The 16,080-nt window shown below is 44.7% G+C and overlaps 4 protein-coding genes across 4 annotated transcripts; 1 reads left to right on the top strand and 3 right to left on the bottom strand.

Annotated features, from left to right (window-relative positions):
* Positions 1–174: 174 nt before the first annotated feature.
* Lztr1 (Leucine zipper like transcription regulator 1) lies at positions 175–5,432 on the bottom strand. Its single transcript, XM_017081143.4, has 7 exons — positions 5,357–5,432; positions 4,019–4,634; positions 2,392–3,810; positions 2,131–2,306; positions 1,896–2,074; positions 708–1,729; positions 175–654 (listed from the first exon to the last, which is right to left on the bottom strand). The coding sequence occupies exons 1-6, from the start codon at positions 5,430–5,432 to the stop codon at positions 1,325–1,327; spliced, it is 2,871 nt and encodes a 956-aa protein (XP_016936632.3). The 3' UTR covers positions 175–654; positions 708–1,324.
* Positions 5,433–5,763: 331 nt separating this feature from the next.
* On the top strand, positions 5,764–6,487 carry MED22 (Mediator complex subunit 22). Its single transcript, XM_017081258.4, has 3 exons — positions 5,764–5,976; positions 6,033–6,134; positions 6,196–6,487. The coding sequence occupies exons 1-3, from the start codon at positions 5,772–5,774 to the stop codon at positions 6,411–6,413; spliced, it is 525 nt and encodes a 174-aa protein (XP_016936747.3). The 5' UTR covers positions 5,764–5,771; the 3' UTR covers positions 6,414–6,487.
* A 51-nt stretch (positions 6,488–6,538) lies between these two features.
* On the bottom strand, positions 6,539–7,795 carry LOC108015027 (nucleosome assembly protein 1-like 1). Its single transcript, XM_017081257.4, has one exon. It carries the CDS (start codon positions 7,625–7,627, stop codon positions 6,539–6,541), a length of 1,089 nt encoding a protein of 362 aa, XP_016936746.1. The 5' UTR covers positions 7,628–7,795.
* Positions 7,796–12,570: 4,775 nt separating this feature from the next.
* On the bottom strand, positions 12,571–15,804 carry LOC108015057 (uncharacterized). Its single transcript, XM_017081297.4, has one exon. The coding sequence runs from the start codon at positions 15,715–15,717 to the stop codon at positions 14,383–14,385; it is 1,335 nt and encodes a 444-aa protein (XP_016936786.2). The 5' UTR covers positions 15,718–15,804; the 3' UTR covers positions 12,571–14,382.
* Positions 15,805–16,080: the final 276 nt, after the last annotated feature.

The following is a 16,080-nucleotide window of genomic DNA, read 5'->3' as shown; positions in this document are numbered from 1 at the left end:
AGGGTATAAAACAATATTTTTTTATATTCACAAGGAAACAATTTTAAGCGTCCAGGTGTCTAATCTCAATGTGTTATTACTTTTCTTTTGGACTACAGCAAAACAAATAATTTTTCACAAGTTTAGTTCATTACTCGGAAAATAGCTCTTATTATTAAAAACCAAAAAATTAAATTCAGATATAAATATCAGTTTCACAATTTTATTATTATGAATAAGTCTCTACGATACTTTTATTTGTGATCTTTAAAAATTCAATATTCAATATCCATCAAATATTTTCTTATTTTTTGCTTTAAGTTAGCCAAAATAAAAAATTGCGGTTTCTCAAGAAAATAATGACCCAGCCTGAAAAGCAAAAGCAGATCGAAAGCACACAAATATCTGACTAGTAAAATAAAAGTCCCAAGTAACTGTTATTTTAAGGGAGATATATAGTATAGATATATAGTACATTAAAATAAACCTCATGGAAAAGGTCTACCTCTTTTGGTTCATATTAACATTAAAAAGGACTTTAGTAAAAAAGAACTGTTTTTTCTATTTTAAATAGTTTAAAAATTAAAACACATATTCAAGTTAAGGACTTTTGTTTGTTTTCTGAAAAAGTAATTGTATTAAGAATCATCTTGTTAAAGCAGAGGCACCATATTCCTGAAAAACAAGTTAAATTATATTTTGTATTTCCAAGTTTTAATCACACTAACCTTCTTTTTGTAAAGTTCCTTTGGCCAGCTTTGATAGGCGGAAAGAGTTTGCATCTCTCTGGCTCGAACTAAATTTCTTAACCAAAATCAAGTTATGTTGTAAAACAAATGTTTTAGCAAAACTCAGATGAAGTTTGTTTCACCTTTCATAGAAGTATAATTGGCGATTGGTTGGGCTTTTTTCCAAAGCGTTTTTGTTTGATTTGATTGAAGGTGCATTGTCGGTTAATATATATATATATATATATATACAGCTGGTTGTGGGCGTTCAATAAGCTGCACCTACAGAATTAGCGATGCACCGTTTGAAGCAATTCGGACAAAGCGATGCTGCTGAGATCCGTCTACCACCAACTAAAGAATAGGAATACATCTCGTTATGTAGCTATCGCTCCCTCTCACTCATCCTGGTGCAGTCTCCTTAAGAGATAGTTTTGTAAGATCGGAATATGTAAGGATCGCTGACCAAATGCAGAGGAGGATTGATGGGGATGGATCGGTTAATATTAAATGGATTTCGTTCGGCGCTGCCAACCGCTACTGCCGCATTACGTGCTACGTCCGATTTGCAACCAGGCGAGCAACAACTGCAATGCCGGCTGGAGCAACACCAGTTTTCAGATATCTGTATTGATATTGATCCGCGTAAGAAACTCGCCGTGCGAATCGGCCACAGCGCGTATGATCTCCAGCAACAGTTCGCGCGACAAACCGGCAATCTTCGGCAGCCTTGCAACCTTGGCAAAATCTTTGACGATCAGCTTGAGAGCGTACTCCTTAATGTCATAGATCTTTGTGATGTCCGAAGCCTCCAGGGTCTGTAGCACATTTTCAAAGGTAATGTTGTGCTCCAGGGAGTATTTGCAGAACGCGTGGAGCCGATTGTTAGCCAATCCGTAAAAACAGGGTGCCTGGAAGAGATAAAGTGCATCCTGAGGCGGCATTTTCGTTTCGCCGTAGTAAATGTAGCGCAGCAGGGAGTGAAACGCCTCAAGCGATGGTGAAATTTCTCCAATTTGGATCTGGATGAAAGCAAAATTTTGTAGACTATAAGATCGGTGTTCCTTTTTTATGCATTTGTTTTCTTATATATAGTTTTTTTCTCACTTAATTTAATGTAGTGCACGGGGGTGCATTTAACATTAAATAATTATTTTCATTAAAATTACAAAATGTAAATGTACTTACGTTGACCGTGTTATCCGGTGGCATAAAAGATCGGAACATGCCCTGAAAGTAAGTACAACGTGATGATAACACCGACTTGTGGGCTGGTATCACATGATCCTCTAGGACGAGGCTTATATCGCAAAAATCGTTGCCAGTTGACTCCAAAAATGCGCACAGGTCAATCTCCAAAGTGGTTCCTGCTTACAAAATGGGTCTTTATAAAAGGATTTGAAACAGCATACACTCATCTCACCTATATTGGCTTCATAGCTAGTGTCTATTACAACCTTGCTGGGATGCAGACGTTTGCGGATGATCTCCACCAGCAAGGACTTGTCCAAATCGCTGAACTCGCTGGACATGACCACCTCGGGGTAGTTCTCATCCTTGATGATGAACTGCATGCAGTGATCTTTAATGATCTTAATGCTATGGTGGAGAGTTTTCAAATATATTACTTTAAGTTACAAAGTAAAGTAAAGATACGATATAAAAAATATACTTCTTCACTTACTTGCTTTTGTCTGCATTATAGAGTGCCTCCAAAACGTTAATCTTGTTGATCTTGTAGTCCAAATACTGGATACAGCCGTGGGCCAGCCGCGGCATCGTAAATAATCCGGCCAGTTGGTAGATATCCGTGATCAGAATGATGATGTTCTTGCTATACGTATCTTTTAAATCTATTCGATCGGTGTAAATGTAGTTCAGTATGATGTCAAAGGCCTCGGGGGAAGCGTGGGCCAGTCGCACCTCCAACATGGGTCCGCGGTCCCCGCCCACGCCCGTGTTCAGGGCCAGTGCATCCACCTGGCCCACCCCATAGACCTTCTCCATCTGCTGCTGGCGGGCTTCCCGGGCAGCTAATATTTTGTTTCTCAAGTACTTCGAACGCGCTGCCACAAAGGCGATGTGGGCCAGTATGCGAATCTCCTCCGCTCCAACGATAAATTGAATGTCGCAGAACTGTTTGTCTAGAAAGAACTTACCGAAGTCATCACGCAGCGTGCACTTCGGGTACGAGGAAAACTGGAAACGATAGGTGTCTCCTCTCCTTACACTATTGTCCACAGTTCCGCCGAAAATATACATGGCATCGCAGATGACGGCCGAGGCATGGAACACTCTTCCCGAGGGCACATCCGAGTTCTGTTCCGGCAGGATGACGGACCACACCTGCGAGTCCAAGTCGTAGCAGTGCAGATCGTTGGGCAGCGTCGAGTCCGCCGATCCCCCGAAGACATACAAGAAGCGATCATGATGCACCATCGTGTGCCCATATCTTCGCGAGGGCGGAGCTGAGGTAGCGCCTCGTAAGACGGGTTCATTGGAAATGCGGCGCCAAGTTCGCGTCTTAAAGTGGAATTCAAATAGCGAATTGGTAATCTGCAAGCCACTTTGTCCCGAAAAAACGTACATTGCGTCTCTGGCCACAGCCACGGGGAAATTGCAGCACGTAGGCGGGCGATCGCCCAACTGGTCAACTTCCTCCCACTGGTGATTTTCTCCAGTAAGGTTCAGTGTCCACATGTCGTTAAGCCGCGCATTGCCATCGTAGCCCGCATAGATCCACATCTTGTTGTCATACACGGCTGCTCCGTGCGCAGATCGCGGAACCGGCTGTCGTCCGGAGAACTTCCACTCCACCCACATGGCACTCTGGAACTTGTACTCGAACAGATCATTCTTGTTGGTCAAGTTCGAGTTGGAATGAATGTCGCCGGTGTAGCCCCCAAAGATGAACATTGAGCTGCAAGCCACCACCGCCGAGTGATGGTATCTCGGAGCAGGTGGAGTTCCTGTGGCACATGCGCGACCCCACGACTTGTCCTTAACGCCAAAGCGGATCAGATCGTTTAGCATATTCTTGCCATTGTCACCACCGAACACGAACATTGCATCCTTGTACGCCACTACCGTGTGCTTGCTCCGTCTGAGAAAGAAGAAAAATATTATGGATCTGCAAATTGGCTATATATATGGCTAATATGGATCAAAACGGTGCATAGCTCTAATGGAGTCAGATATCTCCATTAGAAGTCATAACCCCTAACTCAATATTTCTCAACTATGTAGGTGATTGCCAAATCCGCCTTCGGTTGAATCCAAGCTAATACCAGCTATAAAGTTTTGCTACTCACTTGGCTCCCACAAACTCGGCGCACTCGAGCATACGGGTCCACTGATGAGTGGCCGTGTAGGATGTAAAGTCCACATTGAGGGCATTGCAGCTGTAACTCCCCGGGGAGGCGACCTTTCCACTCCCACTGCCACTTCCACTGCTGGCATTGCTGGCCACGTCATAGGCCAGTCCGCATCCGAATCCTCCGGATCCGTTGCTACAGCTGCTGCCTGGAGGATGCGAAGTCGAGGAGCCTGCTCCGTGGCCCCTGGTACTCCTCATAGAACTGGACATGGACATCCGGAGATTGGTCCGAATGTGCTGGGCGTCTAAGCAGCCGGCGGTGGAGGCGCTCTTTCTGGCCTTGTTCCTTTTGCTTGACTTGGAGGAGCTGCGCGAGAAGAAGCCCTCGTGCTGGGGACTCGAGTTCTGGCTAGGATTATGCTGATTGGCAGCTGCCACACAGGCGGGGCAATAAAGGATTCCGGCGGGAGTGCTCCCGCCACTGTTATTGGCTAATCCTCTGTCCCTGTCTCGATCCCGGTCAGCTCCTCCCCCGCCGCCTCTTTCCGTGGATGCCACGCCAACGCCGGAAGGATACTCCGTCGTCCTGGATGCGAATTGTTCTTCACCTTCTACAAATTACGTTTTTTTTACTGTCTACAAAAAGTGTTGCCAACCCTTCGGGCCATAAAAAAGCTATACTTAGAAAAAGCTAGAAATAGCCAAACAATTTTAAAGGTAGCTAAAAAGAGATGAAGCTGTCGACATTTATTTAAGTATTTTACTGGATACGTTCAGTTCAGTATGCTCGGATAACATGTGAAACCCAATTTCAAACATCCGATTTCCAGTGATCCTTAATTGGCTAAACACTTTTTGTACAATCATAATAAATTCAGACCTTCCCCAATTATGGTTTGACACAACATTTTAACTATTTAACGAACGCAGAAGAAGTAATGTTTAAAAAGTTATTTTACATAACCAAGGTTTAATTACCAATATTTAAGTGTAATATAAAGTTCAAGGTTTCCAAAGCCTTTCAATTGGCTAAACACTCGCTAAAACATTCTAGATCTAGGCGGAAAATAGCTAAATTGGCAATACTGAAAGGTATATATGTGATATCGGCTATCGATAACGCAGTAGTGACTGACTGCACCGCTGCCGATAGGTACTCGAGAGTGCCGCCACTAGTGTTAAATACTTGTACCTAAACACATATCTAGGTACCATTTTGGCGCGCTCTCTTTTCGGAGAGCAAGAGCAAAAATCTTCTATCTCGCTTTTTAACTGACACATTGTTGCTATCTCCCTTTTTTACAAACACTTACGGTTGCTTATGCTTGCTTACGTTCGAACACAAAAATACTGAAAAAACTGAGGACGAACGATGTTTCCATCGATATTTCTGCACCTCTATTGTGCATAGTGGAGTTTTTCATGGAAACTTGTTTACCTTTTTAAGGTCGTTAGCGTTCAGCAGAACAAACTTGATCACTGATTACTGATGGATCATGTTGTTCTGCTGAACGCGGTCATTCTCTGCTCCCGATCTTGTTTAATTCCTCAGGTATATTTGGTAGAAATCTTAATTTTTTTAGATAACAATTTTTGCCAATACACCGTTTGCGGCAAAAACCACTCAAAATTTCGGGTTTAAGCCTCGGTTCATTTTGGAGTCACCCGGTTTAGTGAACCAGTTTACCGATTGGAATCTGTTGCTGCACCCTGGACTCACGAATCGTCGATAGGGCGTTATCGAAAAAATGCCTATCGTTATCTGGCCTAAAGTAAACACTCAGTTTAAATTGGCCATTTATTTATTGTTTATTTACGCACATAACAAAGAAGTATCAACAATGGCCAGCGGGTCCAGGACGACGATATTGCCGCAATCAAAAGAGGCGCTTTTGAAATCCTACAATGCGCGCTTAAAAGATGACGTTCGCAGCATGTTGGAGAATTTTGAGGGTATAAATGCAGTACATAGGCAACCTGGTATAGATAATTATACTTATCCCCTCCAGAAATCCTCAAGCTGGCGCGCCGTGAGAGTCATAGTCAGATTTCAAAGACCACGCAATGCGAACAGGATGCTCTGGAAATGCAAGTCCGCGCGGCCAATATGGGTGAGTTATTGTGTTCCCAGAAGATCGGAGCCAAATCCCTAAACTATACCCCTTATTTTAGTTCGCGCCGGCGAGTCGCTTATGAAGCTAGTGGCTGACCTGAAGCAGTACCTTATCCTCAACGATTTCCACTCTGTGAACGAGGCCATCACAAACAATTCGCAATTGTTTAGAAATACGCAAAGCGAGTGTGACAAAAAGCTAATGAAACTGCGCGACGAAATGGCCATGGATTTGTACGATCTGGAGGAGGAGTACTACACCAGCATATTTAAGTAGCCCTTAGAGAAGGGTTAACCCAAATGCTTGTAGTGATTGTCGCAAAACAATACAATTTTATTTATGATCGGTAACAGTCGAACGCTTTTGAACTTATAATTTTGTTGCTCTACAGCGGGCAATATTCACAAGAGATGCTCTTGATCCGTATCCGAGGACAAGGAGCGGTTGTCTGGAGTGCCTTCGTTCAGGCTATCCACCAGATCACCAGTGTAGAAGAGCACTGCCTTTGGGACAATTTGCGTGCGCAGCAAGAAACCCACTTCAAAGTCGTTGCCCAAAATTAGCTTGGTTTTTTCATCCGCAAGGGACAAGTCTAAGGCCTGGGGCGGAGCGAAAAACCGAAAGAAAGACTCGCGGGGCAGGACCTTGGTGACACTGCGGGATCTATTCCTTCGCCTGCCTTCCACTGTTTGGAGCGTGAGGTTTGAGCCATCGCGCCAATGGATATGGCAGCCCTCACAGCGCACTATTTCCGGACCCTCGAACAAAAACGGATACTCCTGATCCGCCGAGTGTTGCAAAAAGTAGCGCTTCGTGAGCAGCAGCGAAGAATCGTGCAAGAAGCCATTAGGTCGAAACTGAAAGCTAACCGTGTAGCTATCCTGATCGTAAGCTAATCGCACATCTACGAGGCATTCCAGCAGCGGCTCATCGTGATCCTGAACTAGTTCGGAGAGCAGGGGGACATTTTGGAAGACAGTCAACCAAAAGCGTGGAACACCCAAAGTATTCGGAGAAACTTGGGGCAATTTTAGCCTTAACTGGCGCAGCTCCTCGTTATTCTCAAAGTCCAGAAACAACGAATCCTGCGGGTCGTCGGGCCAGGAGGTTTCCGTTTGGAAAGGTGGCTCTACTAAACCATCTAAAATATCCCGCCTCGCATCGAAAAGGGCGCAACTCTGGCCGTAGAATCGCCGTTCAAGTTCGTAAACCTCTCGGAAAAACTGCTCCGAAATGCGTACCTGTTGCAGCTGATTTTGTTTCAGTGCTCGTATGCGGTTCTGAACACATTCCGGTAGTTGACCGATCATGTGCCGCAGAAACGCCTTCCGGCTGCGGGCAGGCAAATCCGCCGGACTCAAAGCCGGCTCTGTGGATTCCGTGGCATGGGTCTCCAGCGAGCGGACGGACTCACTGACTTCATCTGCTTTCGAATCCGCGGTACTCTCCCCCTGGGGAACCTTCTCCGGACTATTTCCCATCTCAAACATTGTGAAATTTGGTAGGATAGCAACTTCAAAATTTAGGAATCGTAAGCCCAGCAACGTACTGTGCTGTTATAGATCTACAAAATGACAGTTTGGAAGATAGCTACTAGAAACGGGTACGCTGTAGCTCAAGCGCGAATGTCGATTTTTGAGTCTATAAGAATAATTATACTGTTTGTGCCTAACCGAAGTAGACACTTCCGGGTCACACCGCGGGACAAGGCGGTAATGAGCACTTGTCGCTGGCACGGGGACGCTTTGATGGCAGGACGATCGCGTCGCGGCAATGGTAACGATGGTTACTGCGATGCCGGACCACAGGCGATGCTGAGCTGCGCTGAGGTTGAGCTAACGTGGTTAGCTGCTAGTTGAGATAGTGTATTACGAGCCCTATTCCCAGATGTAGGAAGTAGAACCGCGGAGTTAAGAGGTGTGTTGATAACTGATTTATTCTTCATTTGGTACATGTTTATATACTACTTGGAACACGGAAGTTTAGTGTAATGATTAGTGAAGTAGGCTATATTCTAAAGTAGGTCAGGGAATTATGATTATGGTAGCAGTTTGCGTAGTTGACTTTGCGTAGTTGGCTGACACTGCAAAATGTGCTGACTGCATTGGGGGGTCAGTGTGCCGTTGAGTCGGTGAGACGGTGAGTTAGTGAGACATATAATATGCTGATCAGCCATTCTCATATGCAGTGGGTGCTACTGAGCGCCTGGTACTGTTCCCAACTTGGCTACTGCTTGATTTGTTGGGTGTGGTCATGTTGAGTACCTTTGGGTACGAACATTCTCCCCCCCATTGAGGGGTACCCTCAATTAAGTCGTGATGTCGGTCAGCCCTTGACCGAATTGTATAGGAAGCACCTAACAAATCATTGACCAAGGTGGATCTTTCCTTCAACTGCGGTTCCTGTTTGTGATTCAGGTCCTTCACATCTTCTTGATGCTGCTTAACACTCCCCTTTGCGATGAAATTGACATTATCGTGGGGACTGAAATTGTGCTCTCGTAGATCTTGATCATTTGGCACGTCTATGGTATGTGGACATTCTGCAACAAAACTAATATATTTCTTGGTTAGGTTTAGAAATGTTGAACCAAAGTCAGCCTTCGTGTAGGTTTTAAATTGATGAGAAGTCGGTTCTATATTCATCGGATTTTTATCTTTTGTTGGCTCATAAGCAGCGTTCGGTCCTGCAAAATCACCTCTGCCTTCTACCAGAATAGGGTTGATTTCCGTATCAGATGAGGTTTCCTTATTGAGATAACCTGTGATTACATAACCAAGCCTAGTGCCTTGTGCCAAAGGTTTATTAGGTCCTAGTTCAAGAAGTTCACCGGTTATTACACGAGAATACACCTCAGACCCTAGGGTTAGGTCAATGGGTCCAGGTTGCCGAAAGTCCGGATCTGCTAACGGCAGTCCCTCGGGAATATTAAGATCGGTTGTAATCGGTACTGACGGTTGGTCTGTAATGACTGTGGGCATAATAAATACCTCTAATAGTTTTTCAAACCCTGATGTACATGATGAGAGCTTTAGTGTTGATCTAATTGCTGTAGATATCTTTCCTCCGATTCCAGATATTTCAATCGGTGACCTTTCCTTAAGAGATAGCAGATCTGCCATTCTCCTTGAGATAAGATTCACCTGTGATCCACCATCTATTACAGCGCGACATGTTTGTAATTGACCGTTTGGCCCTTGTAATGAGACCTTGGCAGTCGCGAGCAGAGTATATCCTCCTACGTTGTCGTAGCCTGCAATGGTTACTGCGCCGGCCACTGGATTGCTAGTCGGTCCTTTGTGTAACAGTGAATGATGCCGTTGCTGGCAGACTCGACAATTGGTCGGTGATCCACAGTTTTCAACCATATGAGCTGTAGACAAACAATTTGTGCATGCTCCTATTTGAATAATGGCTTGGCGCCGTGTTTTGGGGTCCATTTCCTGGAAACGGCTACATGCTCTAAGATTATGTGGTCCTAGGTGACAAATCTTACAGCTCTCTTCGTTGTAAACTGACTGATGGCGTAGTGTTGCTGTAGGTTGAGCGCTTATCGTCTCCAGCATGCAAGCGCGCCGTTCAATAAACGTTAGTACACTCCTTAACGTTGGAATTTCCGTTGGTGCATCCGCTGAATTTTCTAGAGCAGCTAGAGACTGCTGGTCTAGTTTTCTTCTGATAAGAAAACACAAGATTGGATCCCAGGATTTTATGCTGATATCGAGGTTTTGAAGAGTACTCATTGAGTTTTTTATAGTGTCATGTAATGCCCTTAGTTGGCGCGAGGAACCGTCTATGGGCGTATGGTCAATAATTTTTGCTATGGCGGCGAATACTAGTATTTTGCCGTTCTGGTACCTGGCCTTCAACCGCAACCAGGTGTCGTCATAGCCACCCTGTGAGAAGGCTGTGTCTGTCAAGACGTTCCTCGCTTCCCCACGAAGCGAACTCTGTAGAATATGTAGTTTTTGACTGGCCGAATATGGTTTGTTATGTACCAATTCCACAAAGAGATCATGGAACCGTGGCCAGTCTAGATACTCGCCGTTGAACTCCGGAATGCTAATTGGCGGAAGTGCCAAGTTTAGGCTCATTGGCGCGTCGTTTTCTCGTAGCAGGCTCATTTCGTATTCCTCGTATAATGTGTGGAATTGGGCTAGCTCTGCTTCTGCCAGAGCTGCGGCCCCAGGTGTGCTATCCAATTCGTCGTGGGCTTGCCTCAGTAACGCCCAATGGAGATCCAGGTGCCTTTGTAAGGCTGGGGTGACAGTTGGGGCGTTCGAGGCTAATGTTAATGATGACTCCAATTCGTTGCATCTTCTCTGCAACTGTCGGATCACCGTGTCAATTGCGGAATCTCCTTTGACTTGATCTTTTGTTGTGAGCTTGATGTTGGCCGACGTTCGTCTGGGGGCCTTCGGAAGCCCGCTTCCAGTCGGCATGTTGTCCAGAAAGATATTCTGATATTTTTCGACCAGCTCTTTAAGTGCTACTAGTCGTGAAGAGTACTCACTTCCAGTGGGTAGTGCCGCTTGCTGGACTTCTTCATCTAGGTCGCAAAACTGCCGCCAGAGATCGTTTAACTGATTTAGCTTACCAGAATAATAGCCGTCTCGGTGGCGTCGGTCGGCAGAATCCTTGCCATAATTCTTAATGAGCTGTTGGATTTTCCCTTGCAGCTCGTTTTGTGTGTCTAGTAATCGATTGTGTAAATCGATTCTTGTGTGACTTGTTTCCTCAATGAATGAAGTAGACATATTGTGTGTCTTGGAAACAAAGAATCTTGTGAAGCTGGATGAAGCTAAGTATCCTGTGAAGCTGGATGTAGCTGAAGTTCCTGTGACGCTGGAAGAAGAAGCGTATCCTGTGAAGCTGGATGAAGCTGAAGTTCCTGTGACGCTGGAAGAAGAAGCGAATCCTGTGAAGCTGGATTAAGCTGAAGTTCCTGTGACGGTGGAAGAAGAAGCGTATCCTGTGAAGCTGGATGAAGCTGAAGTTCCTGTGACGCTGGAAGACGAAGCGTATCCTGTGAAGCTGGATTAAGCTGAAGTTCCTGTGACGCTGGAAGACGAAGCGTATCCTGTGAAGCTGGATTAAGCTGAAGTTCCTGTGACGCTGGAAGAAGAAGCGAATCCTGTAAAGCTGGATGAAGCTGAAGTTCCTGTGACGCTGGAAGAAGAAGCGAGTCCTGTGAAGCTGGATGAAGCTGAAGATCCTGTGACGCTGGAAGACGAAGCGTATCCTGTGAAGCTGGATTAAGCTGAAGTTCCTGTGACGCTGGAAGAAGAAGCGTATCCTGTGAAGCTGGATTAAGCTGAAGTTCCTGTGACGCTGGAAGACGAAGCGTATCCTGTGAAGCTGGATTAAGCTGAAGTTCCTGTGACGCTGGAAGAAGAAGCGAGTCCTGTGAAGCTGGATGAAGCTGAAGTTCCTGTGACGCTGGAAGACGAAGCGTATCCTGTGAAGCTGGATTAAGCTGAAGTTCCTGTGACGCTGGAAGAAGAAGCGAATCCTGAGAAGCTGGATTAAGCTGAAGTTCCTGTGACGCTGGAAGAAGAAGCGTATCCTGTGAAGCTGGATGAAGCTGAAGTTCCTGTGACGCTGGAAGACGAAGCGTATCCTGTGAAGCTGGATTAAGCTGAAGTTCCTGTGACGCTGGAAGAAGAAGCGTATCCTATGAAGCTGGATAAAGCTGTGAGTCCTTTAGTGGGAAGGGGGTTGCTTGAGTGTGATCCTTTGTTGTTAAAGGATCACGTCGGGGTCACCAATGTTTGTGCCTAACCGAAGTAGACACTTCCGGGTCACACCGCGGGACAAGGCGGTAATGAGCACTTGTCGCTGGCACGGGGACGCTTTGATGGCAGGACGATCGCGTCGCGGCAATGGTAACGATGGTTACTGCGATGCCGGACCACAGGCGATGCTGAGCTGCGCTGAGGTTGAGCTAACGTGGTTAGCTGCTAGTTGAGATAGTGTATTACGAGCCCTATTCCCAGATGTAGGAAGTAGAACCGCGGAGTTAAGAGGTGTGTTGATAACTGATTTATTCTTCATTTGGTACATGTTTATATACTACTTGGAACACGGAAGTTTAGTGTAATGATTAGTGAAGTAGGCTATATTCTAAAGTAGGTCAGGGAATTATGATTATGGTAGCAGTTTGCGTAGTTGACTTTGCGTAGTTGGCTGACACTGCAAAATGTGCTGACTGCATTGGGGGGTCAGTGTGCCGTTGAGTCGGTGAGACGGTGAGTTAGTGAGACATATAATATGCTGATCAGCCATTCTCATATGCAGTGGGTGCTACTGAGCGCCTGGTACTGTTCCCAACTTGGCTACTGCTTGATTTGTTGGGTGTGGTCATGTTGAGTACCTTTGGGTACGAACATATACTTTTCAGACTTTTGGTGAATAGTATACCTCCAGGTATTGGTGTTGAATGCCCTGAAAAAAATTCATTAAAACTAGTCAAAATTATAAAAATTTTTATTAATTAAAATTATTTAAAGTAAACCGATTAGTAGAAAGCAATAAGAAGAATCGATGTTCTTCCTTGACTTCTATGGAAAATTCCTATCTTCATGACTCGCATGTTTTGCCAATAAATAATCTAATAACTCTGTAATCTAACTATGAATAAAATTACCTTTAAGGGAAAACCACTTAATAGATACGTGCATAAATAATCAAGTCGATTTCTGTTAACAATGCATGATATGACTGAATTCTAGGTAAGTCGGTGGGTAGAATTTGACAATGATTATCGCTGGTACCTGTGTATATGACAGATATGGGATATAAACGAGGCTAATAATGGTCGTGACTTATCAGGAAATCGTTAATTGACATTGCTGCAGGTCGGAACTCACTATGAAAATATTATTGTGATATTATTGGCATTTCCTATATTCAATTTTAAAGAACCGATTTCGGTACTTCCTGACACACCTGGGCGCTTAGTCTTGTGTTTTTATGCCCTAACAGAGCGATAAGTTAGCACAGTTGTCTTTTATGCCCCATATAATCCGACCGTCACGCGAATATTTATGGAGGGAAACCCCGGACCACTTGAATCAGGGTAGTTCTTAGGACTTGGTTGAAGGGGGGTTGCTTGACCAATCTTATCCGTTTCTTGACTTCTCCGTTCGCCTGCAGCTTGCCATTAGTTGTCGATTGGCCCTCTTTTTTCGACGGACCTGCAACCGATTGTTGAGAGGAGAGTACTTCTCTCTGCACCGGTGGTCGAACTTCCCATCGGACATGGTACGAAAAGGGAGATTTTCTACACTATATTAGATTGCAGATGCACCCGATCCCCTTCACTTTATATATTTGTTTGTCGCATTCCGTAAATTACTTAATTTGATAGAATAAACAAGGAAGATCGATTTAGTCGAGTACCTCGACTATCAGATACCCGTTAAGCAGCAAAGCGAAATTGTAATGCGCCATTAGGTGGCGTAGAGGTAGAGGTGCAGAAACATCGATGTTTTTCGATGTTACATCCGTGTTTAAAACATTGGAAGAGCGAGGTTTTCTGCACCTCTACCACCTACCCACGGTCTCAATGTATGGTAATGTGGGGCATAAAATAGTATGAAAATTGTGGGCCCCACAGGTTTGGGCGGTTTGTCGGCGTCAAAGTTTGCGCAGCAATCTTTTTTGGGTCAACCGATAGGCACAAACGAGACTAATACATTTCAGTTAAATTTTTTTTCTAGAATGAAAATTGTGGGCGGCACAGGCCTGGGCGGTTTGTGGGCGTTAGAGCGGGTGTGGCACACTGACGAAACAAACTTGCGCTGAGCAGGAATCTCTAGAATCTGCATGCCTAATCCCAGTATTGCAGCTTTTATATTTTCCGAGATAACAGCGTTCATACGGACAGAGGGACATGGCTAGATCAACTCGGCTAGTGATCCTGATCAAGAATATGTGCACTTTATGTGGTCGAAAACGCTTATACCTGTTTCATACTTTCCGACGAATCTGTTTTACCCTTTTACTCTACGAGTAATGGGTATAATAAACAAGGTTTGGATTGAAAGATTGCATAAGCCAGCCACTTTTGGTGTACTAATATATACATAGATGAGGAAATTCCTTGTATAAAATAATTACGTTGCGCGAACTTTAATTTCCAGTTGATTATAAATTCGTAATAAAATAAAGTGTATTTTTATGGACGCTCCATTTGTCACCTTAAATTAAAAAACAAAAATAAATGAAATGGTTCCTTGGACTCCTAGAAGATAAAATCGCCATCCTCCACATCCAGCAATGTCAGGCTCCTTTCGAATTGCTTAATGATTTGGTACCAGCTGGGGTCCCTAGAAGATATATCATCCGGCCTGCCGCCTTTGTGGCGATAGAGGAACTCTGCGTGTCCTTGACCGGAAACTCCATTGACCGTACAGGCCACAAACTGATTGAAGACTTTGGACTCCCAATCTACCCCCACATACCGCACAGCTGATTCCTTAACTTGGATCTGGATGAGGTACTCCTTCTCCTCGGTGCGCACAACGAAGTTTTGGTGCTGAGGGGGAATTCCCTTTTCACCGTAAGAATATAGCTCGAAATTGCTTTCAGTCAGGGGTTGATACTTTCCCGAGGGACTGCAGACGTAACCGACCTTCAGGGAGGAAAGGAAAAAGGAGGGCTGGCTGAGATTTCCTACAACCATGCTGCTGCCATCGTCCATAAACAGAGCGAAGTACACGTACCGGTTAATGGAGCTCAGACAACGTTCGGTTCCGAAACTGTGGTTTCGAAAGCCAAGCATTTTCAGGTAAAAAGCCTCGCCATTAAAGTTGACTTTTCCCGCGAGCTCTCCACTCTGTTCATAGTGGGTTCGCTTTTCCACGATGTGATTGACACTTCGCATAAGACTATAGAATTTCTCATTCCAGGCTTCTCTGGCTATGGAGTCAGCTATCAAAGAGGAACTGAGATCCCGGTTGTAATCAAAATGTTCGGCGGAAGAGCTCTTGAAACGGAGGTTCAGCTCCACAGGTACTTTCTTTACCACCTCTCCATTACTCTTCAGTACACCCTTGTACTTAATCCGCCAAACTTTCATACATTCCTCTAGATAAACATGGAAACCTCCACCCTGGAACTCGCGGCTTTCCTCTCCACCCTCGGTTGTGAAATATATCATATCGGGCAAGTTTGGGGAACTGAACAATCCCTTTTCTGGAAGCCATAGGTACAAAGCTGCCTTCAGAACTCCACGCCTTCTTCTCTCCATAGTAACCATCAATTTGTGACCCTCTTTATTGGCAGCCATAAAGCTGACTACATCGTAGCTCTTTGGATCGTTGCTAAGCTCTTGGGGCCGGTCAATCTTAGCCAGATGATCGTCAGATCCGAGCAACAACTCATTCCTTCGATAGATACGGTATCTCAGGCGTCGAAGAACCAATAGAGCGATCCAAAACTTCACCCTATAGAAGATACCTTTCAGTGGGTATTTATCAAAAATTAATGGCGGTTTCAAGCCCAAAAGCTTAAGTACAACGACCACGAGGGTTATTAGAATCCCAAAGATTAGACCGAGGAGTAAAAGAAACACCATGTTTTGTTGTGATCGTTTTTGGAAAAATTCGTTATTCCCGGTAGATGTTGTTAAGGGGTTGGAATATTTTACGTGACTAAAAACCCACTGCACATTGCGCGAGGAAAATACTTAGGTTTCCGCTTATCGACCCCCGATAAGCTACCGCTGAAACCTTTTTTTTAACCCAACCCTCGGTTTTGGCTTATCGGTATATGACTACCTCGTAAATCTGGATCTGTCTGCGGCCGCAATTTCTGATTGATCCAATAGCAGGTCGTTTCCGTGGGAGCATTGTATGTACAGAACTTTCTGATTTTTAGAAAGCTTAAAACTAATTACAGAAATTTTAAGAAAATATTCCATATCACTTTACAACTGTAT

Source organism: Drosophila suzukii, chromosome X (assembly GCF_043229965.1).
Source record: "Drosophila suzukii chromosome X, CBGP_Dsuzu_IsoJpt1.0, whole genome shotgun sequence".
NCBI classification, from domain to species: Eukaryota; Metazoa; Arthropoda; class Insecta; order Diptera; family Drosophilidae; genus Drosophila; species Drosophila suzukii.
This window is presented reverse-complemented; position numbering and strand designations above follow the sequence as displayed.